Source organism: Lipomyces oligophaga (genome assembly GCF_038497815.1).
Source record: "Lipomyces oligophaga strain CBS 7107 unplaced genomic scaffold V1516scaffold_10, whole genome shotgun sequence".
NCBI lineage: Eukaryota > Fungi > Ascomycota > Lipomycetes > Lipomycetales > Lipomycetaceae > Lipomyces > [Lipomyces] oligophaga.
This window is the reverse complement of record NW_027117794.1, coordinates 276,256-303,015: the sequence shown is the minus strand read 5'-3', so window position 1 is coordinate 303,015 and position 26,760 is coordinate 276,256. Positions and strand designations below refer to the sequence as shown.

Below are 26,760 nucleotides of genomic sequence, written 5' to 3'. Positions count from 1 at the left end.
GGGAAAAGACTCTTTATATGCATGTAAAACGATAAATAACGATATAATATAAACTTCCATCACCGTCTGTTTCAGTATCTCTCATATCTTACGATCTTTGGATTGTAGAATGAATAGGCAGAGCTGCGGCTTGGAGTATTTAGATTTTTATTTATTTTCGGTACTTTCAACTCCGAAAACAATACAAATCTGAAGATTGTGAAAACAACGTATCCAAGGATATAGGCACTGGAGTCTCGTTATGTACCGATCGAACGCTGTCTGGGACGCTATTGAGGCCGAGAATTATAGGCTTGCTCATGTCCAACTTGCCAAAGCCTTGCGTCGTGATCCTAATGACGAGTATTCACTGGTATGCTGTGTATTGTTTATTTGACATAGTCTGCAGGAATTAATGATATTGATTCGTCTTTTTGGAATAGGCTTTACAAGCGTATACGTTTTCACTCGAGAGAAAACCTGCAGAAGCTATTGCTCATGCGCGGAAACTTGCACTGAGAGAGCCTACGAATTATCAAACTTTGGAGCTACTATATGGAATTTTCGTTGATATTGCCGGTCGTAAGCATCCACTTTTTTCAATTAATGAGGCGGGGAGGTGAAGGAATTATTTTTCATACCAACACATTTTAGATACTGAAGCAGGGCAGCTATATGAACGGGCAGCTAAAAAACTTCCTAAGTCCGAGCCCTTACTGCTGAGCTGGTTCTGGGCTACCAGCACAGGTCTTGATATACGTGGCCAGCAAAGGGCCTCTATGGCTCTGAATAAGGCATACGGATCAAACAGAGCGTATAAGCTTCGCTGTGCTCAGTCTTGCTATCTGGCAGCTGTACAAGTCGGCGCTACAGAGATGGAACAGAGACTGTTTGCTGGCCTTGCATTGCGTTTGTTAGATGGCACAGGCAGACCACAGACTGCAGAAGAAGCTGTCCTTGCGGCAAGAATTTTGGAGGCGAATCCGGATAAGCAGGAAAAACTGCTGGAATTTCTCTGTGACTCAGAGACTGAAAACTGGAATAATCTCGAGCTAGCCGTGATGAAATTGGAAACAGCAGTTAAATTGACTAATTGGGAGAAAGTGTTTGCTATTGTTTTAAGGACTCTGGCAACGGAGAACCGAGATGATTACGAAAGCTACAAGCAAATGGCCCATGCAGTCATTGAATTGCAAGATCAAGAAAAAACAGTTATATTCACAAATTTTCTCAGAGATAAGTCGACGACCAGAAATGGAGCTTTAGCTGCAGTTTATTATGCGTCTCTACTAGGAAAAGAATTTGTTCTTCCCGCTGTTAAAAGTTATTTCAGATTAATGGGCAAAAAGCAATGTGCGTTCGACGATTTATTACCGTTTGTGGAATACCTTGATCCGACAGTTTGGATTGAGTTTTGTGACGAGCAATTACTTGAGTTTAGTGGGTCGCTAAATCGTGCGTCTGTTAATCAACTGAATATTCTCGTGAATTGTCGCAAGTTCCACTATCTACTGAATTCAACTACAGATTCATATGTGTTGGAAAACATCTCGCTGTACAATAAGGTCCTGCCACTGTTGGACTTCAAGCAAGACACCGAGTACTTTTATGGAGATGACTTGCTTTTACTAGCAGTTCAATGGATTCTCGAAGGACGTCCAGTATCATTCCCTAAACTTGAAATTCATGATTCGGTTCTTGTTGCAGTGACACTTCTTGAATCTGCCTGTAGCCGAGATAAGCATCAATTTTATGTGCGTCTTTGGCTTGTCCGATTGCACCTCTTTCTTGGTAATTTCCCACAAGCTCAAGTTCATTACAAAATTCTATCAATTAAGAATATCCAAATGGATACTATGTTTCACCATCTGTTCACGCGGAATGCGACTATCTGTCCTTCATTTAAAGCAATTCTGGAGAACCGAGAAATCTATAATATGAACGCCGTGCAGACGCCACAGTATATCAAATACGCGTACGAAGCGGGCTCGTTTTCCCAGATACAGGGGATGGTTGAGTTTGCAAATCGATTGACTAATAGCTACGGCAAGGGATTTTTATGTGTGGAAGTTAAACGAATTGCTCGGATGACTGGTCTCAAGATGGATGAGTTGGCGATTAGTACGCGGTTGCTTGAAAATTCGTGGCATGACAATCGCGATGATGATATTTTGAAAGGGATCGGATCTGCTGGTGAAGAACCAATAGAAACCCTTGTTAGAATTGGACCGAAACAGGACAAGGAATGGATCAATGTTTTCATACTGCGGGAAACTATCTTGGATTTAATGCCCTCTGGTTCAAAGGAACTAGATGTTTATGTGGCAAAACTCAGAGACTTAATGAGCTTGGAAACAACGAAGTCACAGCTCACGAAGACCGAGATCTGGAGTATGGATATTTTATTCAATTTGTACGCATTGATTAAAGCTACCACATTGTTGGCCGCCCTGAAGGCAGTCGAGGATCTCAAGGCAACATTTGCAGAACTATCGGGAGAGCTTGCAGAACCTGGACTCTCTAATCTCACTTGGTCCTGGTTTCATAACCGATTCACATTATTTGAAACGATTAAAATTATAAAACCAATTCTAGACTCGCTGCCAAATGGGAAATTGAAGAATCCGAAACTGACACAGGTGTCTGCGGATCTGCGCCGAACGTTGATGACTACAGCGGAGAAAGTCAAAGAAGATTCACGAAGAATCAAAGATGACCGTGAAAAATGGGTAAAGGAAAAAGTTAGGCTAATATCGTCATATGCGCCGGTGGAAAAACTTGATGTAAGTTTGTTGCTTAGTGTTGCTGCTAATATGCTAACTTTTCCTAGTCGCTGATCAACCTCGAGCTTATGATCGACGGAATTGCCGCTGGTCACGACGCTACTATTAGTGTCCTTCGTCTAATGAAGCTGTAGAGCTTGTCGTTGTGCATAATATATTTATTTGTTCTAATTTCTCTGATCCAGCTGGTAGTATTGTAGATATCGTCTGTGCGCCGCGTCACGTAACGACATTTCCTACTTGATTTCAGCCGTGTATATTATTCCATATTGTCATATTTTTGGTTCAATTAGCAAACTTACTACTATTCAAGTGGACCAAAATCATTACACCCATAACAAAAAAACTCTTCAACCGAGGTTACGTCGGGATTCAATGCAGAATAATATGGATGACGAAGAAAAGCTCTCCAATTTCTGCGCAATCACAGACACAACTCCAGATCGGGCTCAACAATATCTTGATGTCTGTGATGGTGATATTGATCGTGCTGTGAATCTGTTTCTTGAAACTGGTGGAAGTTCTCTAGATGTTGGTGCCAGTAGTGGATCTTCTCGTGCGAATGCGATCACATTGGTAACTTCATTCATTAGTATTTTCTTAGAATCAGGAAGCTAACTAGTTAAAAAGGACGACGAAGGCGAGGATGTTAACGCACAGACGGAACTAGCGGACTCAGAACTCGCTGAGCGATTACAGCGCGAAGAAAATGAACGCTCGACTGTTCGTGAACGTATAGCTCCTCGTGAAGAAACTCTCGTCGAAGACTACGGCTTTCAGTATCAGCCTCGACCAAGGGTACCTCGTGGTATGTAGTTTCGGTGATCTTGCTTTGCTTATTGTATTCTTATATTTACGTATTTCTGTTTTAAGGACCTCCAGGCATTTTTAATCAGTCGACAGATTTTTCTACGGATGGTTTAACCGATACACAGTCGAGACTAGGACAGCTGTTCCGCCCACCGTTTGACATCATTTCTAGTTATGATTTCGATTCGGTATGTCCCTTTAAATACTAGGAGAATGAAGCTAAATATCAATAGGCTAAAACAAAAGGACGGGAGCAGAAAAAGTGGATACTCGTTAATATCCAGGACCTGGCCGATTTTAGATGCCAGATGCTTAACCGCGATTTTTGGTCCAGTGAGGCTGTCAAGGAGACAGTTCGAGAAAATTTCATTTTCTTGCAGTATTCGTCTGATGATTTCGATGGTCAGAATTTTCTACAGTATTATCCCACTACGGAGTTTCCCTACATTGCAATTCTAGATCCAAGAACAGGTGAAGAAATGAAGCGCTGGACTCAGCTGCCGACTCCGGAGGATTGGGTGCCATCAGTCCATGAGTTTCTAGACCGGTTTAGTCTTGACCCTAAATCGCGGAACCCAATTGGAAAAATTGCAAAACACAAAGAGTTCGACCGCATGACAGAAGAAGAACAAATCAACTTTGCGCTTCAGCAATCTCTGGGTGTAGATGACAACGACGATGCTTCCTCTGAAGTTGCGAGTGAAATGTCGAGCGTAAGTGCTGAAGTCAGTGAGGACGAAAGCAACCAGGGTACGGAGGCAGTTAAAGAAAAACCAGTTGAGGTGATTGATCTGGAAGAAGACGAGTCGATGGCAGATGCTGAACTCAATTCGGAAGACACTTTTGCTACTATTATGCCGGTGTCTAGAGATGAGCCGCCATCGGATCCAAAGACGACTACACGCGTTCAGATCCGCCTGGGCGATGGGTCACGGAGGGTCCGGAGGTTCAACATCTCAGATCCAGTTCGATTTCTATTTGAATATGTCAAGGCTGAGGTACCCGAAATGGACGGCAAATACTTCCAGATTATTAGTTCCGACCGCAAGAAACTGATCGACATTGCAAATCTTACTATTGAAGATGCTGGACTTAAGAACGCTTCTGTACTCGTTGAAGCTGACGATGACTAGATTCCGAGCACGTCATGATTTTGTCTGTTTTATTTGTATTTGACCGAATGATAATTACGTAATTGTTCATTTATAGTATGTGTAGAGATGGACGGGTCTTGTTCTATGCGGCTTGTTTGTTTACAGTGCAGCGCGTCTACAACGGACACGGACCTTTGAGCAACGACAAGTTTGTACTTCAACAGAGCGCGTCGATTGGAATTTTGATTTGAGTGGCAGATTCGAGATTCAGAACAGATCTTAGATGTGTGCGTCTGTCTGCGTTTAGTACTGGCAGCGATAGCAAGCCTGGAATTAAGAGCCATGGCTTCGGGACAAAATAAACATCGGCCTCGTTCGTCGAATGGTGTATCTGTGGATCCCGATGAATTGTATATAAAAGGCGAAAAGATCGGTGGTGGTAGTTTCGGGACAGTATTTAGAGCGTGAGCGTCAGACTAATTTGATTTTTCTACCGTATTAATATATACTGACTATAATTTGCAAGAACCGACCGACGGACAGGAAGTCATGTTGCCATCAAAGAGATTGATCTTGATGCAAGTGACGACGACGTCGACGTAATAATCCAGGAGATCCAGATTCTGAGCCAAATGAGAAGTCGCTATGTGACTCAGTATTTTGGTAGCTACTTAAACAAGCGTGATCTGTGGATTGTGATGGAGTATTGCGGTGGTGGCTCATGTGCCGATCTGGTATGCTTTTAAGTGCTATATCAAGCTTGTATACGTACATACTTATCTTTGCTTAGTTGAAATCTGGCCCGATTCCAGAAGAATACATAGCAATAATAATACGCGACATTCTACATGGTCTGGATTATATCCACTCCGAAAAGAAAATCCATCGCGACATCAAGGCTGCTAATATTCTACTAACCTCGCATGGTGACATCAAACTGGCGGACTTTGGTGTTAGCGGGCAGTTAACTGCCACAACCTTAAAAAAAAGAACTTTGGTCGGCTCTCCGGTATGGACGTTGTTATTTATCGATCTACACAAGCTGATCATGCTCTAGTACTGGATGGCCCCAGAGGTAATTGAGTGCAGAGGCTATGATTTCAAGGCAGACATATGGTCTTTAGGAATCACTGCTATCGAACTCGCTAAAGCAGAGGTCCCTCTATCCGGACAAATCAATCCTATGGAAGTACTGTTCATGATTCCGAAAAACCCTCCTCCGAAGCTCGAGGGGAACTTTTCAAAATCCTGTATGGAATTTGTAGATAGCTGCTTGAAAATGGATCCAAAAGAGGTAAATCAGACTGCTTGTCATTTGAACCAAGGCTTACTAATATTTCAGCGGCCATGTGCTAAAGAGTTGCTGGGTTTGAAATTTATTGTAAAGGCAAAATCATCGACAAAACTTACTGATTTAATCATACGCAAGGAAAAGCATATTGCTCGAGTAAATCAGAGGAGAGTCTCTGGACAATCACGGAGTAGTAGTGGACATGGCTTTGATAATAATTTTTTGAAGACAGACGATTCGTCCTGGAACTTCGGTACAATGCGAGCGACTGAGTCTATTCTTGGTCCGAGGCAAGATAATATCGAGCCCGTATCTGACCGATTTAATACTCTTCGCATACGACGCAATACATTGGGAACTTTCAGCAAAAATACGACAGCACAGGCACAGAACCAACTCAATCTTAGGATTCATAAGCGGCGAATGTCGCCTCAGCTCTCCACACAACTTCCAGAGCAGCTACCGCCTGTCCCACCCATTCCCGATCGTTTGGAGCCCTCAGGATTACAAAAAGTGCTGTCGCACTTGGATTTAAACAGTGCTAGTTCGTCTCATGGGTCCAGTTCATTGAGTAGTGTTGACAAAGAAGCTCGAAGAACGAGTTATCATTCGAATGAGAGCGGAGGAACACCTAAAGAACGCCGTCCAAACAGAAACAGTCAACAAGAAATGAAAGCTGCTCTATCTGAGAGGAAACGGCACTCCGGACCAATACAGAGCAGTCGACGGTCGTCACCAACATCTTCGCCACGGCCTCGGCCTACAATTCAGACGCCTCGAGGTTTGCAAGATGTTATCATCACTGATGATGATGATGACGGCGATGCGCCATATGTTCCTTCGCGACTATCGACGCCAAGTACTCCCGTAGTGCAGCAGCGTGCTGAGTCCCGGGGCCAGTTAATAGACGAAGACGATATATTTCGCGACAATTCGGGCGAGGAGACAAGGTCTAGCGAAGAAGAGGAAGTCTTGGGAGTATTTGAAGGACTTATTATTCCTGCGCTGGTCGAGCTCGACCGGCGCGCGAAGACGGATCGGACAAGGATGGTGGTGCAAAAGCTGGCTAATTCTATTAAACAGGCCGAACAAGATGAGCCGGGGATCGGAGAGACATTTTTAGAGGAATTGTGGCGAGCGATGAAAAATGCCAATATAGTTGATAATTGAAAAGTTCGCAGATAGGGTAGTTTAGTAGATTAATGAATTATTAAGCTAATGTACAGAAACTCCTGAATGCATATTTTATATATATTTATGCTTCCCTTCTCTCCCTTTCTTTGTCAGTCTTCAAGTGGATTTTGTTTTTGATTTCTTTGACTTATGTACACATTTGTGGTCCGACTCGTGCTTGTGTTTGTGCTTGCGCTTTGAAATGTGTTCCTTTTGATTTCTCTTGTCCTTCTGGTCTGCTTTCTTGACCTTCTTGGTCTTCGACTTCATCTTCTTGGCTGCAAACCCACTTTCGTTCACTGCAGACGATACCTCAACATGCTTCCTTTTGTTCCTTCCATTTTCATCGACTATTTCAACCACTTCCGAAACCTCATCCAATTCTTCAGCTTTGAACGTTGCGCCTAGCGATTCGCCAAATACAAATTTTACTCTATTTCCCCATTTTCCAATTCTAGTATAATCTTTTGCAATTCTAGTTTCCGCTTCCCAGACGGACTCTCGCACTGCGGGTGTCGGGGACTCTGACGATGTCGAGGAAGTTTGATCGTTCTGATTTAGCCGACTCAGCAAAGCCTGGAACGAGTCTAGACCAGGTGCCCACGCATTAGGATCTTGCTGCTTTGCCAGTTTTGCCGTCTTTGCACCTAAACCTTCGAAATCATCTTTCACGGATATTTTGATATGTGTGGTTATCGCCCGACCAGATGCACTAGTACCTAGTCCTCTACCGGGAGTCCAGCCCAACTTCTCCATGTGCTTGTGGCCGAACCGTCCGGTGTCTTTTGACCATGCTGTATTTTGAGGGTCAAATGATAGCTTCTGCCGACTCCGAGGAGCGGAAAGTCCTACCATATTTTTTAATTTTGACTTTCCAACTTCCGCAGTACTTCTGTACGACTCCAAAAAACTGTTGAATTAACAATTCCCGACGGTCAATTTTTTCTTCTGCATAGCTCATTGGGACTGGAAATACGATCTTTCAATTGGTATACCCTAAACCGAAATTTATCATTATAAGCATTTGAAACTGGATCTCTATGGGGGACCACTTCGATATTTATATGGATGACTCTTCCGGAATAATTGATATGTTCACTAATTCATAGATCGAATAATAAGATATCATATAACCAGCTCATACCAGCTTTTAAATAGACAAAATACTAGATTGCTGGCATTCCACAGCAAGTTCTGCTAATTCAAAGTTTCTCAGTAATACTATTTCAACCCTGACGATTATTTTTTTCATATCGTCCTTGCAACAATAGTAAATACAAAAATTACGAATCATTACTACATAAAACAAAACGATAATTCCTATTAACGTTATTCTTCTGTAGACTGCCCCTCGGTAACCAGCTCTGTAATCGGCTCTGCTACCAGAACATCAACTTTCTCTTCTTCTGTACCTACTTTTTCCACATCTTTAGCATCGCTTTCTTCCACGTTCTCCGGTTTAGACTCAGACTCCGTAGGCTTTATCTTTTTCGACTTTGCCTTTTTCGGTTTCACTGTAACAATCTCCTCCTCCTCTTGTTCTTCTTCCTCGTCGGCGATTATCGCTTTCTTCTTCTTGGATGATTTCTTGACCTTAGTTACGACTTTAGCTGTCTTCTTCTTCTTCTTAACCACAATAGGCGACTTATTCTGGTCTTCAGCGGCGGCTGCTTCTTCGGCTTTCTTTCGAGCGGCTTGAATCTCTGCACGGAATCGCTCGACTTCTAGTCTGCCCGCTTCGTCTTCGTCGTCAGGAGTGTTAAGGTCTAGTTCTTCAAGACCTTTCGCGTTTACGCGTAGAAGGTTATTGGTTTTACCCGTCGTTCGAGTACGTCGTACTTCTGTATGAGCCATCTGTGCAACTTCTTCACCGTCACCATATGTCTCCTCCTTGACAATCTCTACACTGGCCGGCTGAACACGCTTCTTCTTCTTCTTCTTGGAGTCCGCAGGCGTTGCAATACTCGTGATTTCAAGCTTCATAATTGGAATCGAATCAATATCAAGCTCTTCGTCCTTAATAGGATCATCATCGCTGGACGACTCTTCGTCACTTGAAGACTGAGCTTTCCTTCTTCGCGTTTTCGAGGCCACCTTATCCGATTCCAAAATATAATACGGATCCTCTGCCTGACGTCGCCTTCGTTCAGCACGACGTTTTTCCATCTCCGCTTCTTCCTCTGAATCTAGAGATTCATCTGGGGTTAATACAACAGCGGCCTTCTTGCTCCCCTTCTTTCCCTTCCTTCTTGTTACAATGTTCGGCTGTGCAGAGTTCACGCTCTTGCTAGCATTAATCTCTTGCTGCTTGAGTATTTGCTGTCGAAGCAAAACTTCTTCTTCATCTTCAGATTCAGAGTAATAAATTGGATTATTAAACTCTTCATCTAAATCCAATCCATCGGGAATTGGAATCCGTTGCTGCGCAATTGCAGAAACAGGATTCAACTCCCACTGGGAAAACATTTGTCGCATCGCCTGGGAAATTAATAAGGGAGGAGAAAGATCGGAATCATCATCTGGACGCTCTTTAATAGCAAGAACAATCAATCTGAATAATTCAAGAAACTCTACAGATCGCTCTTGGACTTCGATATCCATCGAACTCGAAAACTTTTCCAAGTAGGAAACAATTGACTCAGTCAGCAGCGAGATCTCTTCAGTTCGCGAACTCGTCCAAGGAATCACATCCGATCCGGCATACATGGAATAAACTTTGGGCAACGCCTGGATGTACACGGCTTCTACCTCACTCGGTTGTCCCTGAGGTTCTAACGCCAATAACGATGCCAAAACAGAAGGACAGTCCTCAATATAAGAAGAGTATTCGCCAACCACCCAAGCAGCGTATTTAAGGACGCCGGGAGATTTCCGAATCAAACCACGATCGTTCAATAAACGAACCGACGCGCTAACCGCATAATCGCGTACCGAACGAACACGGACAGCAACATTCTGGAGCTCTGCTCCAATCTCAGGGCCGAGCACTTTAATGCCTTCCGTTATCTTGACAAGATCTACCAATACAGCGACATACCATTCGAAATTGGTCACATTCTCGTATGTGTTTTTCGAACACATATCTAGTATCCTTCGGACAACTTCAATACGATAAGTCTCCGGTAAAATCTGGTCTCGCGACTGCGGAATCAGTTGTAGCATCAATCGTTTCACAACTTCAAACAATGTATCTGTGTTTACCAGATACACCACCAATTCGACAGCCCGTTCTCTAATCGAAAGATCAGGGTCATCCATACAGTCCATGACGACATCTGCGTTCTGAGCTACCAGTAACGGGTGTGTAAGAACTATCTTATTGTAGGCCAACAATCCAACAAATTTCAAGTTCTGATCCGTTTCTTCAAAAAATATGCGAAGCTTGCTCACACACATAGTAGCAAGCTCATCGTCTTCCTTTGCGAGCATACCACTAGAAACAATGCAATTGACGCATTCGTATAGCAAGGACATTGCTGTAGTTGTCTGAATAAGATTGGTAATAGGTGGTAATAGCTTTCCTTTCAAACGTTTATCACAAGGTACGAGTGAAGCAAACAGTTTGATTATTTTGATCAACATCCAATTATTTGATGACGTCGTAAGAATGTCGTAAAGTTGCGGAGCCAGAGCAAGATAGTTCTTGGGATGTTTTTTCGCCAGCTCACAGACGACATTGACTGTGGCAGATTTGACCGAGATCTCAGGATCTTGAAGTTTCTCTCGGAGCCGAGGAAACGACGCACGAAGAGCCTGTGGATACTGTAGAAATATTTTGTACATAACCAACACAGCTTTCTTGCGAACATATGGGCGAGAATGATTCATCATTTTTAAGAGATCTTCGGCTAAATCTCGGGCTAAACTAGGAGAGACAATGTTTGCGATTGCACCAATAGCAATCGCAACGTCAAGATGATTTGGAGACGCAAGATCCTGGATACGTTAGCACAGATCAGAAGCATTTCATAAAACAAAAAATTAAACCGACCTTCTTTAACATATTAGTGGTCAGCATCAATACATCAGTATCAGCTCCAAAGCTCTGCATAGCGGCAAGATATCCTATCCGCTTCTGTTGGAACTTTTGCGAAGACATCACTTCCAGCACATTGAAACTTGCCCAACTCATGTCATAACCAAGCATCTGCAAATACGAGAGCTTCAAGATGGCCATGGATTTTATGTCCATATCCTGCAATTGCACTTCCTGACGGCATTCAGAAATAGCGTCTCGAATATAGGTATCGACAGCCTCGGGATCCTTGCATGCTCGAATACCACGGATAACATCATGCAGGGACTTTTTAAATCTTACCAGGTTAATCAGTTAGCAACGAAAATAGTTTCTTATACATACAAAGGAGTTTTGCGGACACGAGACGACATTATAAACACTTTACACAAAAATTCACATAAGCTATGTACAACAGGCTAATGGCCTGACTGGAACCAGCGGCTATGTCGACTTTCAATCGACTCAATTGAAATGAAACTGGAAATCTAGTTAAATGCCTTTTAAGTTTTCTTAGACCTTGGTCCGCACAGAATCTCACAAGCCGAGTATCTTTGACCAGAAGAGCTACTTCTGGCTTTGCTGATTGCAAGGTGTAGCGTAGCAACTGCTGCTGCTTCAAAGACCTCGCATTTGCCTGGCTAGGTTATCCGATAAACCCCTTAGAGATATGTAAGCACTTAAGTGATATAAGGCGTAATCGTCAAACTGTGATAATGTTATGGAATATTATTCAAACGTTTGAAGCAAATTTATCAGATGAACTAAAAACCGATATTATCAGATGGCCCATGTAAATTATGCACGTAACTAGATTTTTCAAGACTAAGTAACAGATAAACTAGAGATCTCATAATTATGCAATAATCTGGAGAATTATAATTGTTACATAGACAACCATCGTATCCAAACAGCAGGCAAAACCATAATTGATCTGTCCAGTAAAACTTAATAAATCTCATAACATAGAGGAAAATTAATCAATTGATGGAATCAGAAATCAAAATAGTCTGCTGGCATACCTTAGTCGTGATTGTATATCACTAATGTGCCATAATCAGAACCGTCCAGATAATATTCGGACTAGCACCTAAACTCAAATTCAAGGTTTTGCCCAAAGGAATCAGCGACAGCAGACATTAGGCAAAACAAGATGACTTTACCAGAGCGAACTGAATATAATGCTTAGAAAGATGTAAGAGCTTAGCTACTCGACTAGTCATTTATGGACAGAGTTCTTCGAAAACGATAAATACATTTAAGCGGTACTGTCGGGAATCATTTATTATTATCAACAGGATTGAAAAGAATAAGTCTTCTAACTGTCGACCAATCTTCCTGGAAATCGGACCTACTGTCATGGATCTGGCAATAACTTCAAATAAAGCGACAGCGCTGATAATCATGCCAATTTCTCCTACTCTTTACTAATCGATGCGATAGGTAGGCTGCTTGAAATGCAACGGAAAAAATAAATGAACCAAAATATCCGTAGTTGATCACTTGCTCAGGAAGCAAGTAAACTTGCAATAAATTTGGGAACTGCTATTCCGTCGATCAAATAATAGTTGAAGCTGGACAAGTTCGAGTCTAGCAAAACTTATTCTAATACTTACTTCTCATTACTCCTATATAATCTGGCTCTACACTCTGCCTGATGTCGAATGCCAGAAGGAAAAGATGCTCCTTTAAATACAATTGACCACACAGTATTTCTTTTCTGGACTCTGAATGAACCAGTTTTCAGTATGGAGGAGCTGGTTAATACATATGCAAATCGAGCTCTCTCACCAGAGTTACGTACATGAGCATCAAGACAAGCTTGATCTCTACAAGCAAAACAAAGATCCAGCACATTTTTCAAGAGGAACTAAACTACCAAATAAACTCAATAACGAAAACTCCGACCGGAAAAATAAAATGATTATAAAAAATTAGCTCATAAAATCATAGATCACTATCGAATTGAGTCGTTCAACGATGACGTGACGGTCATCGAATCCGACTATTTTACAAGCATCATCGTCAAATTCCGGGTCTCGAGCAATTTGGACGGAAGTACCCCTATCGGTATCAAGGTCCCAAATCCGCAATTCAGTACCATCAGGAGCTGCACTTACTGCGCGTCGAGAGTACCCTGATATGCGCACGTCCTGAACACCCGTCGTATGTCCCCATAACCGAGAGCCAAAAGAAATTTTTAAATCGTGTCTTGAAGCTGTTATTTTATACAGAGTGAGGGTGTTATCCGAATGCACAGAAATCAAAAATGGATGTGAATGAACAATTTGGATGATTCGACTCGTGCTCACCGGACGCATTAACCTCAAGGCATGCGAAAACTGAAAGTTGCGTCTTGGCGGTTGTTCATGAATTGCAACACGAGTCTGTAAAATAGATCTTGTCTTAACAGATAAACAAATCTCCTGTAGAACGGGACCTTGAGTAGTTTGCCCAATACCTTCTTGGAAATAGCCTATCGCTGCAATAACTACCTCCCCGTCAATAGTATCGTTCTCTTTCCTGATCGACAAAGACGTCGGACCTAAAATTGGTGGAGAAGAAAGAGAGGTGATCAATTTCATGTCATTCTCTTTTGAAATATCTTCAATAGAATATACATAGACAAATGGCTTGTCGGTTAGCACGACAAGAAATGGTGGCTCGCACACTGTTTCAATAACCGCAGAACGATTTTTATTCGGAGGCAGTTGGTATGTTAAATAAGTAAATTGAAGCAAGCTGGAACTAAATGAATATAACTCGAGCGGACCAAGGTCCATTCCTCGTACTATGAAAATGGAGTCAGAGTCCTTGCTCATCTTGTAAAAAGACATTGACCTGGTTTCAAGTCCGAACGGATAGACATCTAGATCATCTCTAAGATAATGCTCAAATCTTTCCGGATTTTCTTCTGCAAACTTTGCTTCCAAATGACCTTCGAAATTCCAAGCACGTAAGCCGTCTTTTCGACTTGCTGTGAATATCCTCGATCCAATACTTTGAACGATCGTCCGCTTATCCTTAAAAGTCTCAGTTTGCCTAGAGCTCCAATTTACTAAATCACCGCCACTCATCATATCAAACCGGCGAGTATGGCATCGACCGGCAGACCAATTATAACGTAATCGGTATTTACTCTTCCAGCTCAAATCAGCAAGCGCCCCCCGATCCCAAGCTTGATTTCCTAGTCGGGGAAAATTCTCTTCAAAAAGATTGTGCCAAAGGACTTCATCGTCCGCTAAAATCTGGAATTTTTTGGACACCTTAGATATCGTTGCTAAATCGGCGGCATTCAAATAGGATAGAATCGACAGCACAGCTTCCGTGCTCAAGCTCGAGATGTTTTGCATTCCATGCGAATGTGCCGTCATTTTTGAGCCTCCTCCCGATGTAATTGCCATTTCATCGCCAAATAATTTAGCCTTACTTGCTGATACCTTATGTATCGAGTCAATCTACATTCGACAATTAAATACTGTTAAATTATTTTTTTATCATTATATTCTCTGATCAGATCTTTCATTGCATCTAGATATATTCACGTGACATCATTTCTCCGCAAACATACTGGATAATTTTCCGATGCCACAGAATTATGAACATAAGATGTAAGATTATTTAAAATTGAAATGATAAAAATCTAAAACGATTTGGATATTAACAGGCTAGAGAATAGCATATAACCCGACGCTATCTTCTACTAGACTATGTACAAGAAATAACTTCACTACATTATTTGTTGAGCAAGAGAGGATTCAACCTTTTAATTGTTCTTCGACCTCCAAATGTCTCGAATGGCGATCGAGTTCGCCCACAAGTCCATTGATTGTGGTCATAGTAGGATTAAACTCCAATGTTTTCCCATCGGCTAGAAAGAAACAATGTGTTAGATGTCGATCTATCGAGATCATTGTCGCAAGACCAAAACATACAGAAAGTTACGGAAACAATTGGTTCTTTGGTCGACTGAGCATTGAGATACTCAATCTTCGGCTTTATAAAAACTCGAGCTGCAGGTGGAAAAAGCGACAAAAATATCCGAGCTGGACCAGCTATTTGATAACGGGTTAAAAATTGGTCTATTTTAATAGAGCACTAGCACTAGTGCAACGCCGAACCAAATGATTGGCTTAAAGCTCAAGATAGCATACCTTTTACTAACGGATCAAATCGAACTGTCGCTGCAGTTATATACTTGGTTATCATTTCGATGTTGTTTGCACGCCTGTAATGAAAGTAATGAGAAAGATCTTAGGTGCTTAGACGAAGCATACATGGTTAGGGTAACAAAGGAAGCAAGCATGTGAAGTTAAATACATTAATTATTCAATATTAATACTGGCAAAAAAACATTTATTATTAGCTCAATGAGCTGCAAATAGCTGTGCAACTTCGACAGCAACGTCCTTTACTTCGCTCATGCTACTGTCTTTTGTCTTAGAAATTATCGTATTATGAGCTTCCAGGCCCGTACAGCTATCCCAAACATCGGTGTAGCTGGCAGGAAGACAGTAGACAAGTAAACCGAGGGCAGTTATCAGTCTGCCAGCAGTGGCAGCAGATTCCGATTCTTGACTTATGCCCTCTAGTATAGCAACCACAAGTTCAACTCCGCAGTCGGATTGAAATAAAACCTCCTCGCTGTGCTGTGTCCGATCTCGGTACACATATTCAGCCATTTTAAATGTAAGCGAAGACGCCGCGACTCGCACATTGACATGGGTATCCAGAAGTGAGCCAACTACTAGTTCAATCAGTGATGACGTCAGCATTACGCGAGAGAATAATTGACTAGCAAACAAGGGACAAGAGAAAAGATTGCAGAGATATTGCAATGTCACCAGTCGCAGTTGGTACATCTCGTTCTGGGCCAAAGCGTATACGATGAGTGATCTCGTTGTCTCTAGATCTGCTTCTTCCGCATACCAAGATGACACTCGGACATCATTGGATACAACAACTCGAAGCAGATCAATCAAAGGAAATATAGCCCCGGCCCCCAAATCCGATCTCGCAATTGTAGTTCGTATAAACGTATTCCACTGATGCAGGTCTATTAGCGGAGTCTCTCGCGAGCCTAGACTCTCCCGCTGCGAAATGAATTCGTTAACAATATGGATACTTGGATCTGCAAGTCCGGAAGCAACAAGTTTATCACTAACTTTCTCCAGCGGGGGGATCCGGGTATAAGTAACCGGACTGTTGGATGCACTAAGCAACAACGGAACACGCAGTCGTAGATGAGAATGTGGAGGATAGGCCGCACTGATAAGAAGCTTAACGTTACTCTCTAGATTAGGCGGGGAGGCACCTTTCCATTCATCAAACTTCTGACCATCGATGAAAGTCATAAACGTGGGCGTAGCTGAGATATTCCAATTCCTAGAAACATCATAGGCCATATTTATATCGACTTTGACAAATGCGCATTTGTCTGACAGTTCTTCTGCCAGCTCGTCATATTTCTGATAAGCAATTCTACACGGACCGCATGTAGATGACGTGAAAAACACCACGGCTGCCTTATGGGAGGAGATGATGTTGTCGATCTCAGAAGCGGAAGTCGTATGAATAACGGAATGTGGGGAACTAGAACTTTGTGAGGCAATTGTTGCTTTTGGAGCTGGTGAGGCTGGCAGAGCAATGGAGTTAGTCACAGGAACAGCAGATACCGACAGCGCGGGCGCGGTAGTGATCGGTCGCAAAGAACTCTCAAGCATCGGACGCATCATCTGTCCAAATGGAGTGTTAAGAACCTCCTTTGGGAGTCCCGTAATATGCGCAGGAATATCGCGGCCAACGAGAAACTGACACAGATCCTGGGAAAAATTGTTGCAGTTGTGCATAAACAGATCATATGACTCAGGTGTATAAATTGACGTAAGTGACGAAATATATTCTTGAACAACGTCAGCCGGAAGAGACGACATGCCCATGTCTACGACCTCTAAAGGCGATCCATGGTGAGTCGTCCCAGGCGTTGCTGTCTGGATCCCTGCACCATAGAAATACTCTATATTATTATATACGACAGAAGTATGCCAAATTCCATCTGTCATTTTGTTAATTAATATCACTTAAAATCAATTCATATGAAATCCTACCTATCTGTTTGCCTATAAACTGAACAGACAAGGACTTTGCTAAACCTGTACAGTTATCGTCAGCTATTGATCTACTGTGCACGCAATAACCCACCTACCTTTCGACAAATCATACACGTACAGTTTTACTGAATGCTCCATATCAAGTAACATTGCTATCAAAAGAAGCCAAAAAACAAAATCAAGGAATATTATGATTTAATCCAGTTTTATCAACTTAATTCACTTGATGACCGATTTAACTCTCACAGCTGCGTAATCCTCCCCACGTTCCCAAAACTAAATTCCACGTGATTTGGATATCAAGTGAACAAGTTCGAGGCTTCGCTGAAAGTGGTAATTCAGCGGAGTCGTTCCGAGGGCGGGCTCCCGGCTATAGGCGGGGACACCTCAAGGACTAACTCCGTCGAGGAGGACAGTTCGCAAGGGAACAAGCGAGTTGCTTATGAATACAGCACAATGGATGAAGTTTTTCAGTCTTCTCTTTCTTGCTCGGTTCATCAAGGTGCCATTGTAAAGCATATTTATCATGGCGAATTTGGAGAAAAACAGAAACTCCGACTCTGACTCGGTCGATGATTTGGATTCTGTTGCCTGCGAAAAACGGACAGAGTCAACAGAGTCAACAGAGCTACATAATTCCGCATGTGCGCGAGAATTGTCAGATTCTCCCCAGCTGGTTCCCGTTCGAACAGCGGTGTCGTACGATGCGTCAGCAATGGATCTCGCGAGAATACGGTCGGGAGCTATAGACATGCTACCTGACGAGCAGGAGGCCGAACTACGACGCGGCATGTCGCGCCAGGAAACAAGAGATCCTTATATTGTTGGTTGGGACGGCGATGACGATCCGGAAAACCCATTTAACTGGCCATCGTGGAAGAAGTGGACGATTACCATTCTCGTTGCTCTTGTGACATTCAACGTTGCTTTTGGTTCTTCCGCGTTTACGGCCGGTATGCCAGACATCGAAGTGGAGTTTGGCGCAAGTAACACAGTAATTACTCTAGGTGTCACATTTTATCTTCTAGGATTCGCCTTCGGCCCATTATTGTATGCTCCATTGTCAGAGATTTACGGTCGTAAGCCGATCGCAATCTATCCTTGGATTATCTTCATGGCTTTTCAGATTGGCTGTGCACTCAGTCATAACACCGCAACCTTACTTGTCTCTCGTCTCATCGCTGGGTTTGCGGGAGCAAGTCCTATTACCAATGCGGGAGCAACTTTAGGCGACATGTTTGTTCCCGCAGAGCGTGGCACTCCGATGTCTTTTTATACTATTGCTCCATTTATGGGTCCAGTATTTGGTCCGATCGTAGGAGGTTTCGTTTCGGAGTATGTTTCTTGGAGATGGACGTTTTGGATCGTATTGATCATGTCTGGAGTCATGTTTATAGGTCAGCTACTGTGTCCTGAGACATATGGACGAACCTTGCTGGCTCGTAAGGCTGCGCGTCTGCGAAAAGAGACCGGCAATATGAATCTGCATGCTGCTCATGAGATTGGTCAGGCATCGCAATGGGAAGTTATCAAGAATAATATTAGTCGGCCAGTGGTGATGCTCTGTACTGAACCTATTGTTTTTTTGTTTGCTCTATACTGCGCTATTATCTATGCGATTCTATATATGGATTTTATCGCATATCCGATTGTATATCAAGAGGAGCGTGGGTGGAGCGCTGGTATTGGAGGATTGCCTTTCCTTGGAGTCGGTATTGGAATGTGGATTGGCATTGCGACTTCCGGTCACCAAACGACAATTTATATTCGTCTTACCAAGCAGCGTAACAAGGGAATATATCCGGAGGCGCGTCTTCCTTATGCAATCGCAGGTGCGATTGCTATTCCAATAGGCATTTTCTGGTTTGGGTGGACTTCGATCAGAAGTGTGCACTGGATTGTATCAATTCTGAGTGGAATCCCATTCGGTTTTGGCATGTGTACGGTCTATATTTGTTCCTTTGCATATTTGGTAGACGCATATCTTATGTACGCTGCTAGTTCGCTCGCAGCTAACTCCCTCCTGCGGTCAATTTTCGGAGCATGTTTTCCACTCTTTGCACGACAGATGTACGAAAACCTAGAGCCCAAGTGGGCAAGTACGTTGGTGGGTGGAATAGCTGCGCTGGCTGCACCAATTCCGCTTTTATTTTACAAATATGGCGAGAGTATCAGGATGCGTTCGGTCCGCTTACCTGAGACTTCAAAAGTTTAACTAAGCTTTGTTGATAGCATTGATTATCCATTGATTTGATTTGATTTGATTTTGTTCCATTTTCCCCATTTGTTTCATTTGTTTTGCACAAGGTTCTTGCACATGTTGGGGGGAGAAAGGGGGAGGGGTTTCTGGTATGCGATTATAAAATCTTTAATATTTACATTTTCATGGTGCTATGTCAGTTGGTTATCTGGGTATCGTTGCCATCTATGTGGACTATGATTATTCACGTAGTCAAAAATTATAATGACAGCTAGGGTCATTCAGCAGTCCCTGTCATAAAGTGTAGCCTTATCAGCTTTTCTCATCAAATTTGCTTATCCCTCATACGCCCACCAGAAATCCTCCACCGCAGCCAAGCCCTTTATTTGATAATGCATAATATAATGTTCTCTCTACTGTGCGTAGCTGCCCAAAGACAGACATGAGTAAGATTGAGTATTTATCGATTATATTTATCTGCAAATTGGGAAATCGTCGAGCTGGTGGTGTAGAGGAAGTGGCTGATCAGTGGTCATTGATTAGATTTACCTTCGAGCCGTGCCTGATTAGTAACTTGCACGAGAAATTTATAGATCCGCTAATAGCCGGAATGATTAATGCATTACATCATCAGATAGAGGCAATTTTTTGTATGGCAGTGGAGATAATATGGTAGTAGCTATATCACTAATGGCATATTATTATGTTTATGAAAGAACTAGGTAAAATAAATTAAATTAATTTGGTCCAATCATCGCTAAAATGCCAACCAAAGACACATAGCGCATTCCTATCCCTATAAATACAATTGTATCGTCTTGGTTAAGGCGAAAGTATATATCTTACAACACTTGCTTTCCTCTCAACCCAATCGAATTCATGACGAAGCACCTCCAACTCCGGCCAAATATGTCAAATACCAAGTCAAACTAGCACCTCCATCAAGATAATCTGACGTGAAATTTGAGCTAGTAAAGAAGTCCCAAGCGGTTGCAGGGTCTGTCAATCCGAGATTAGCCATTAAGATACCTTTCCAGCCATCAGTGACGTCGTCAATAATAGACTCCAGAATCTCGTTCCATTCTTGTTCGACAAAAGTCGGCGTGCGAATGTAAGAGGACACGGGCGTAATCGGAATCATATGGATACCCTGGATATACTGTGTCTCGGTTCCAAAGTAAGTAGTATGGTCTGCTTTGTTTTCAAAAATGATTCCAACGGCTTTGTTTCCAATGAAATTAGAAGGCATTATATCGTTGTCATCTGTCATTAAAATATAATCTTGCATGGATGCCTGCATCACGGCCAGCATCATCGCTCCTCTAGCCTCCATGCCAGAGTCACCAATTACATTACCCCAAAGCTTGATAGCATACGCGTGATGATAATCCTCCGAGCTAGATTCCTGATCTTTACCATCTGCGGTCAAAAACAAGCCCTTGGCCCAAGAATGGCCGTGATACCACGAAAATGAGCGGAATACAGGGAAATGAGTGTCTTTAGAACTGGGATTCGCTACATCGCGAATCAAAGAGTTCACATACTCTTTGTTATCGTCCGCCCAAGTGCCTCCAAGCTGGGCATCGACATAGCCAATTAATGCTGCAGCATGGATGTGATATCCATAATGGAAATGATGATCGTTGTAATAAGAGTTACCGTAGTCAACAAGACTATCATTTCCAAGACCACCAGATGAGATTAAGCCCTTATATGTGGTGTCATAGTAAAGCGGATACGTCTGGTTATTCTCCGAGAATCGTGCATACGCCTCCTTAATTTGTGTCAAGCAATATTTTGTCACCGCCGTATTACCAAGAATATCATGTGCGACATAGCAGATTGTTGCAAATTTATCAAGGATCTTTCCGGCTCCGTACATGGAGTCCAAATTTGACATTTCAACCATATCTTGCTGAACTTCTGATACAGCTGCCTTGGTGATCAATCCTAGCGCCTCACTAGTATAATTTGCTTCAGCACCAGTGATGCTCGACCAAGGCTCGAATCCAATATCGGGAAGCTCCGCTTCAAAAATAAAGCTAGAAGTAGAATACGCTGTCGCCTTGCCCTTCGTCAGACAGTCCATAGTGAAACCAATCGGTTCCATTGACGACGGGAATAATTTTGTATGATGCGGAAGAGCCCAAAGAAGGAGCTTGCCCGCGTTGTTAGATCCGACACTTGTCCAAGCGAGTTTAACAATTCCGATCGAGGACGTCGCACTTCCAGAAAGAGTCACTCCGGTCGCGTACATTCCAGCGTGATCATCGATGTTCGATTCATAGTTGTCTACTATCTTGGCTATCTGAATCGCAACTCCAGAAACGGAATTAGTGGCAATGATCGAAGTGGAGTTAAGTAGCTTCAATGAAAAGTCACCTGTAGTTGCAGCATAGATACCCCAGGTTGTTCCATCACCAAGCCCGACGACGTATTTAACCACACCAGATTTGGGTGCGGTCGATTTGGTCAAGTTGTTGATTCCAACTTGGCAATCGAACCGGGGCGTAAGTCCGTTGTAGATACCAGTAAGAAATCCTGCTCCTTGAACAAGAGGAATCGTAAGTGAACCATCACCAGATCCCGGTGCCATCGTAATATTGACTGACATTGCCTCAAGAGCTGATAGAGCCATGGTCATCGACGAGTCAAATTCTGTTGCTCCAAAAGCGATAGATTGGATACCAGAAGGAGAAATAAAATACTCTACAGGAGTATCATCGGCATCGGGTCCATAAGTCTATAATATTGTTAGTTCGTTGTCCAAGCAAACCACATATCCCAATAAACCTACAAATTGGCTGCGACTTGTCTGGCTGATCCCCAGGCCATAAGTACCAGACGTTCCACGATTCCACCAGACACTGTATGGATATGGATACGCAGGTTGATCTTGATCGTCCATCATCAGGTTAGAGTAGAAGTTATTGGTTGGAATCGTATCGTCACTTATGATTTTGTCGGAGACAGATAGAGGCTGCTGAGGATGTGTACAGCGAGTGAACATTGACTTTGGAGCGGCGGTCGAAATGGCCTCAAACATGTCAAAAGATCCTGTAGCAAGAGCAGTAGACTCATCAGTTGATGCGGAAATCGAAAATTCCATTGAATCAGTTGAAGATGGTGCGAATGTGGCCAGTGTGGCTACCGAAGTCGACGACCAAGTCGAATTAGAAACTCCAAACAAGGTAGACGAAGATGAAAATGAGGTCGAAGAAGTCGAAGGAACGATAGAAAAACTGGAATCACTATAGGATGATTCACTAGTAACCAAGGTAGGACTAGTGTCAAGCTCCGATAGAGAAGTTGTAGCAGACAAAATTGACTGATTAATCAGTGGATCACTAGTAACACGGCCAGAGAGCTCCAACGTTGAAAACACAGTACCAGTGACCGTGACAGTAACTTGGTCAGTCACTACTCTTTGCACAGTTTCCGAAGAAATGATCTCGGTTTCCACTATCTGTGTAACAGTAGTTGGATCCGCAGTCACAAAAGCTGTTTCGAGCTCAGTGACAATGATCGGAGACGCACATGCACGTGCTGTCAAGAGAAAAAGTGCAGAGAATACAGAAACCTGCTTTAAGGAAGAAATGAGTTGCATAGCAAGAGAGGGATGACTATGTAACGTATAAACAAAGATAAATCAATAAATATATAAATATCCAAGAAGGAATGGCCTGGGTTCGTGTACGACCCTGTATGTAAAGAACGACTAGATCAATTAAAGATCAAAGATGATGATGTATAAAATAGAAATCAAAACTCCATCTCAAGGTGCAGATCAGCGTCAAGAAGTAGTCGTGAGAGGAGGCGTGCTCGAGTCGTAGAAGCTGTCCAGATGGTTGTTTACAACTTACTCAATTGATGAGTTCAGGACTAAAATCAGAGCCTTTCGCTCGCTCCCCTCGACCACGGCCCAATATAATGTCCTAATATAATAAACAATGATTTTCAGATCTGCCACGTCATGCCATCCTAAATCGCCCATCGTTCGTCATCTGCATTTGCTGCTCTTGGACCCTTCTTGTTCAGGCACTTGACACCAGCCATCGCGATCTTTAGAGTGGTGCGGCGCTGGGGATGGCTGTTTACGCCTTCCTAAATAGGAAACTCAGGCGCTGTCTCGAAGATCTCGAGCACACTTTACAGAAGAGAGATAGTTAATATATTTATCTGAATGCATAATAACTCGATACTACTGATCGAGTAAACTGACTAATGTGCTCTGCAGGGATGTGCGGATCAAACGACACTTATGATCGACAGATGATATTAGAGGAAATACATGGATCTGTCGAAGTTCAGATGCAGGAACAAAAAAACGAGATGACAGTTGACAAACCTGCCAAAAAAAGAATGGGGATGGAAAGTCTCTGAGTGTGATCCTTAAAAAAGAAAAAGGCTCTCTAAAAGGAATGCTTCATCGTTTTCGTCTTGTTTCTGGTCGCATTATGGTAAACCTGCGAACAAATCGGTAACCCACCGGACGCCGCTTCACTTCTGCACCCAGCCACCCTGAGCAGATCCAATTAATCCGCCCAGCCTGCAAATTTATTATGGTTTACATTACACCAATATCTTAAATTAAAATTAAAATCACATCAAGATCTCCCGATTTTATTTCTATTTCCACGAAGATTCATTGGTCTCCAAACTATACATTTCATGCGACAATCAAATAGCCAGCCTGCTTCCACAAACTGCGCTAAGAACATCCACCAACACCAGCAGTATACGTAAGATACCAAGTTCTACTCGCACCTCCATCCAGCCACTGCATTTTAAACCGAGAATCCGCAAAGAAATTGTATGCAGTTCGAGGATCAAACAGCGCCATGTCAGCGTATAACACTCCCCGCCAACCGTCCTCAACTTTGTCGACTATCGGTTTGATTAGCGCATCCCATTCCTCTTTTGTAAACTTTGGAGACCGTATGTATGATGATACTGGAGTGATTGGAAGCATATGAATACCTTGAATACACTCGATCCGCGGAGAAAAGTATGTTGTATGATCGATTTTGTTCTCAAACAAAATGCCTGTAACCTTATTCCCAAGAACATGAGGATCTTGAACTTTGTTGTCACTTGTGAATAAAAAGTATGTCTGAAAACTACGTCGCATAATGGCCAGCATCATGTCACCACGGGCTTCCATACTTTTATCTCCTGTTACCTTTCCCCAAAGTTTGATTCCGTACGCGTGATGATAGTCCTCTGATGTACTTTCCTGGTCTTTACCATCAGCACTTTCAAACAGACCCTTAGCCCATGAATGACCATGGAACCAGTCGAATGAGCGCGAAACAGGAAAGTACGGGTCGCTGTCCGACGGATTTCCAATGTCTCGAACTAATAGATTAACGTAATCTCGATTATCATATACCCACGATCCACCAAGCGCTGAATCTATATATCCTATCAGTGCTGCCGCATGAATGAAATATCCATAATGAAAGTGATGGTCGTTATAATATGAATTTCCAAAATCCTCAAGAACATTCCCGTTATCAAACGCTCCTCTTGATACAAGTCCTTTATATGTGGTGTCATATACAAGCGGCAATTGCTGTCTGTTCGCTACAAATGTATGGAATGCATTGGCAGCCTTAGAGAGGGCCGCGCGTGTCATTTCTTGGTTTTTGAGAATCTCAAAGGCAACATACGCAATGTAAGCAAACTTGTCCAAGGCCTTGCCGCTGAAATACATCGAATTGAGGTTTGTCTGCGCAACCACGTCTTGATTCAATTCATCACAGGCAGCTTGAAAAATGGCATTCAAAGCCTCATTGGTGTAATGCCCAATTTTATCCTTCAAATCTGGAATCGAGGTCCAAGGTTGAAATCCTATATAGGTCGGAAGAGCCTCTTTCATATAGAAATCGTTGGTAGAAAAGGCCATCATCCGACCTTTGGTTAGTCCATCAAGCCCGAAGCCGCAAGCTCGATTCTTAGTTTGGCTATCGAAACTGGCAACGTGATGCGGCAAGGCAAACAAAAGTAAATTGTTTTTGTTATTGCTTTGTCGAGTAGACCAATTGATATGAATAGTTCCCTCCCTCCCGTTTGCTGTTCCAGAGATCTGCGCGCGAACAGCATACTTGCCCGCGTGGTCATCATACACTTTCTCTGAGTTGCGAACCAGTCGGCAAACCTGGATGATCACCATTTTCGACCGTTGCTCAGCTATAATAGTATTTCCTTCTTTCTTCAGCGCAAATTTCTCGTCCGGTTGTATGATTGCATAAATCAGCCAATGTGTACCATTGTTCAGATCAAGTTGATATTTCTGCATATTTGGACGCGGCGACTGTTTCAGAGCAAACCCGCTGATAGCGTGGATAGTTGAGAACCGAGGTGTCAGATTAAAATAAATACCTGTGATGAACGCCGACCCGAGAACAAGTGGTACCTGCAGCGCCTTGTTGGTTCCATGTGCCGGTCCCGCAGAGAATGTAGCAGTAACAGAAAACTGAGTAAAATCTGTAAGTTCAAGTTTCATCGACTTGTCAAACTCAAATGCGGAAAGTGAGATGTTGCGCTCTCCAACAGGATGAAAATAGAACTGACTGGGTTTCGAAGGATCTGGCTTGTCCTGGCCTGGAGTTCCGGCGACCTGCACAAAATCAGTCTCAACACCTAAAATTCAGAATCACTTGTTGCATTGATCCCATCTTACCCGTCGTTCGATATTCGTTTGCGAAACAGATAAACCACAGTTATCATCTTTCCGTTCCCACCAAAGCACATATGGAATCATAAACACGCCTTGCCCTTGATCGCCTAGATAAAGATTGGAATAGAACTTGTTTGTCTGAATAGGAGGACTTGTCAATTCTGTCCGATTTGCCGGGAAAGTCGTTGACTTCGGAGGCATTGGATGAGCTCTGCGCTCAAACCGAGGATGCGGAGCTGTTACCGCCACGGGCTGGAAAATTTCTACAGGCATGTCTCACAACCAGACCAAATTCAGAATTGATGAGAATCTTGTTGATCCAGCCAAATGCCGTCGGAGTCTATTGCGTGTAGCAATCCTCGAACCTAGATCAACCATACTTGTCATGTGATATCACATGATATCACATGACCTGTATGTTTGGTGTAGTATTACGGAGGAAGAGTAAGTATTGGAGAAGCGAGCAATCGACAATTTAGACATGAGATTGTACGCGACCAAATCGAGTATGTGTGAAGATGTAAGCATGAAGTAGTGCACATCTACAGTAGATAAGGCATTGGTTAGTAACTAATAATTTACAAGTCGAACAGTCGCGGAAAAATAAATTCAATCTGAGTCTC

At 42.9% G+C, this 26,760-nt stretch overlaps 11 protein-coding genes across 11 annotated transcripts; 4 read left to right on the top strand and 7 right to left on the bottom strand.

Moving 5' to 3' along the window:
• Positions 1–241: 241 nt before the first annotated feature.
• On the top strand, positions 242–2,933 carry V1516DRAFT_693572 (N-acetyltransferase B complex non catalytic subunit-domain-containing protein; the record flags this gene model as incomplete). Its single annotated transcript, XM_066923894.1, has 4 exons — positions 242–352; positions 423–561; positions 634–2,762; positions 2,810–2,933. The coding sequence occupies 4 exons, from the start codon at positions 242–244 to the stop codon at positions 2,894–2,896; spliced, it is 2,466 nt and encodes an 821-aa protein (XP_066775072.1). The 3' UTR covers positions 2,897–2,933.
• Positions 2,934–2,995: 62 nt separating this feature from the next.
• Positions 2,996–4,778, top strand: V1516DRAFT_709027 (thioredoxin-like protein). Its single transcript, XM_066924210.1, has 4 exons — positions 2,996–3,338; positions 3,393–3,570; positions 3,636–3,760; positions 3,806–4,778. The coding sequence occupies exons 1-4, from the start codon at positions 3,138–3,140 to the stop codon at positions 4,703–4,705; spliced, it is 1,404 nt and encodes a 467-aa protein (XP_066775071.1). The 5' UTR covers positions 2,996–3,137; the 3' UTR covers positions 4,706–4,778.
• Positions 4,779–5,008: 230 nt separating this feature from the next.
• On the top strand, positions 5,009–7,127 carry V1516DRAFT_666782 (kinase-like domain-containing protein; the record flags this gene model as incomplete). Its single annotated transcript, XM_066920768.1, has 5 exons — positions 5,009–5,130; positions 5,193–5,400; positions 5,457–5,675; positions 5,724–5,960; positions 6,009–7,127. The coding sequence occupies 5 exons, from the start codon at positions 5,009–5,011 to the stop codon at positions 7,125–7,127; spliced, it is 1,905 nt and encodes a 634-aa protein (XP_066775070.1).
• A 120-nt stretch (positions 7,128–7,247) lies between these two features.
• V1516DRAFT_656901 (uncharacterized protein) lies at positions 7,248–8,108 on the bottom strand (the record flags this gene model as incomplete). Its single annotated transcript, XM_066920351.1, has 2 exons — positions 7,660–8,108; positions 7,248–7,605 (listed from the first exon to the last, which is right to left on the bottom strand). The coding sequence occupies exons 1-2, from the start codon at positions 7,983–7,985 to the stop codon at positions 7,248–7,250; spliced, it is 684 nt and encodes a 227-aa protein (XP_066775069.1). The 5' UTR covers positions 7,986–8,108.
• A 46-nt stretch (positions 8,109–8,154) lies between these two features.
• On the bottom strand, positions 8,155–11,769 carry V1516DRAFT_656899 (adaptin N terminal region-domain-containing protein). The gene is made up of 3 exons (XM_066920350.1): positions 11,491–11,769; positions 11,122–11,443; positions 8,155–11,066 (listed from the first exon to the last, which is right to left on the bottom strand). Exons 1-3 carry the CDS (start codon positions 11,517–11,519, stop codon positions 8,460–8,462), a joined length of 2,958 nt encoding a protein of 985 aa, XP_066775068.1. The 5' UTR covers positions 11,520–11,769; the 3' UTR covers positions 8,155–8,459.
• A 1,310-nt stretch (positions 11,770–13,079) lies between these two features.
• Positions 13,080–14,498, bottom strand: V1516DRAFT_629749 (uncharacterized protein; the record flags this gene model as incomplete). The annotated part of the gene is made up of 1 exon (XM_066919904.1): positions 13,080–14,498. The coding sequence occupies one exon, from the start codon at positions 14,496–14,498 to the stop codon at positions 13,080–13,082; it is 1,419 nt and encodes a 472-aa protein (XP_066775067.1).
• Positions 14,499–14,624: 126 nt separating this feature from the next.
• Positions 14,625–15,370, bottom strand: V1516DRAFT_682055 (mitochondrial 54S ribosomal protein mL53). Its single transcript, XM_066923342.1, has 3 exons — positions 15,300–15,370; positions 15,081–15,200; positions 14,625–15,016 (listed from the first exon to the last, which is right to left on the bottom strand). The coding sequence occupies exons 1-3, from the start codon at positions 15,352–15,354 to the stop codon at positions 14,904–14,906; spliced, it is 288 nt and encodes a 95-aa protein (XP_066775066.1). The 5' UTR covers positions 15,355–15,370; the 3' UTR covers positions 14,625–14,903.
• A 76-nt stretch (positions 15,371–15,446) lies between these two features.
• V1516DRAFT_682050 (PPPDE putative peptidase domain-containing protein) lies at positions 15,447–17,482 on the bottom strand. The gene is made up of 3 exons (XM_066923341.1): positions 17,351–17,482; positions 17,253–17,297; positions 15,447–17,200 (listed from the first exon to the last, which is right to left on the bottom strand). The coding sequence occupies exons 1-3, from the start codon at positions 17,403–17,405 to the stop codon at positions 15,513–15,515; spliced, it is 1,788 nt and encodes a 595-aa protein (XP_066775065.1). The 5' UTR covers positions 17,406–17,482; the 3' UTR covers positions 15,447–15,512.
• Positions 17,483–17,970: 488 nt separating this feature from the next.
• On the top strand, positions 17,971–19,470 carry V1516DRAFT_630027 (major facilitator superfamily domain-containing protein; the record flags this gene model as incomplete). Its single annotated transcript, XM_066919916.1, has 1 exon — positions 17,971–19,470. One exon carries the CDS (start codon positions 17,971–17,973, stop codon positions 19,468–19,470), a length of 1,500 nt encoding a protein of 499 aa, XP_066775064.1.
• A 662-nt stretch (positions 19,471–20,132) lies between these two features.
• On the bottom strand, positions 20,133–23,479 carry V1516DRAFT_682048 (glycosyl hydrolase family 81-domain-containing protein). Its single transcript, XM_066923340.1, has 2 exons — positions 22,253–23,479; positions 20,133–22,198 (listed from the first exon to the last, which is right to left on the bottom strand). The coding sequence occupies exons 1-2, from the start codon at positions 23,060–23,062 to the stop codon at positions 20,333–20,335; spliced, it is 2,676 nt and encodes an 891-aa protein (XP_066775063.1). The 5' UTR covers positions 23,063–23,479; the 3' UTR covers positions 20,133–20,332.
• Positions 23,480–24,166: 687 nt separating this feature from the next.
• On the bottom strand, positions 24,167–26,410 carry V1516DRAFT_629823 (endo-1,3(4)-beta-glucanase; the record flags this gene model as incomplete). The annotated part of the gene is made up of 2 exons (XM_066919907.1): positions 24,167–26,077; positions 26,141–26,410. The coding sequence occupies 2 exons, from the start codon at positions 26,408–26,410 to the stop codon at positions 24,167–24,169; spliced, it is 2,181 nt and encodes a 726-aa protein (XP_066775062.1).
• Positions 26,411–26,760: the final 350 nt, after the last annotated feature.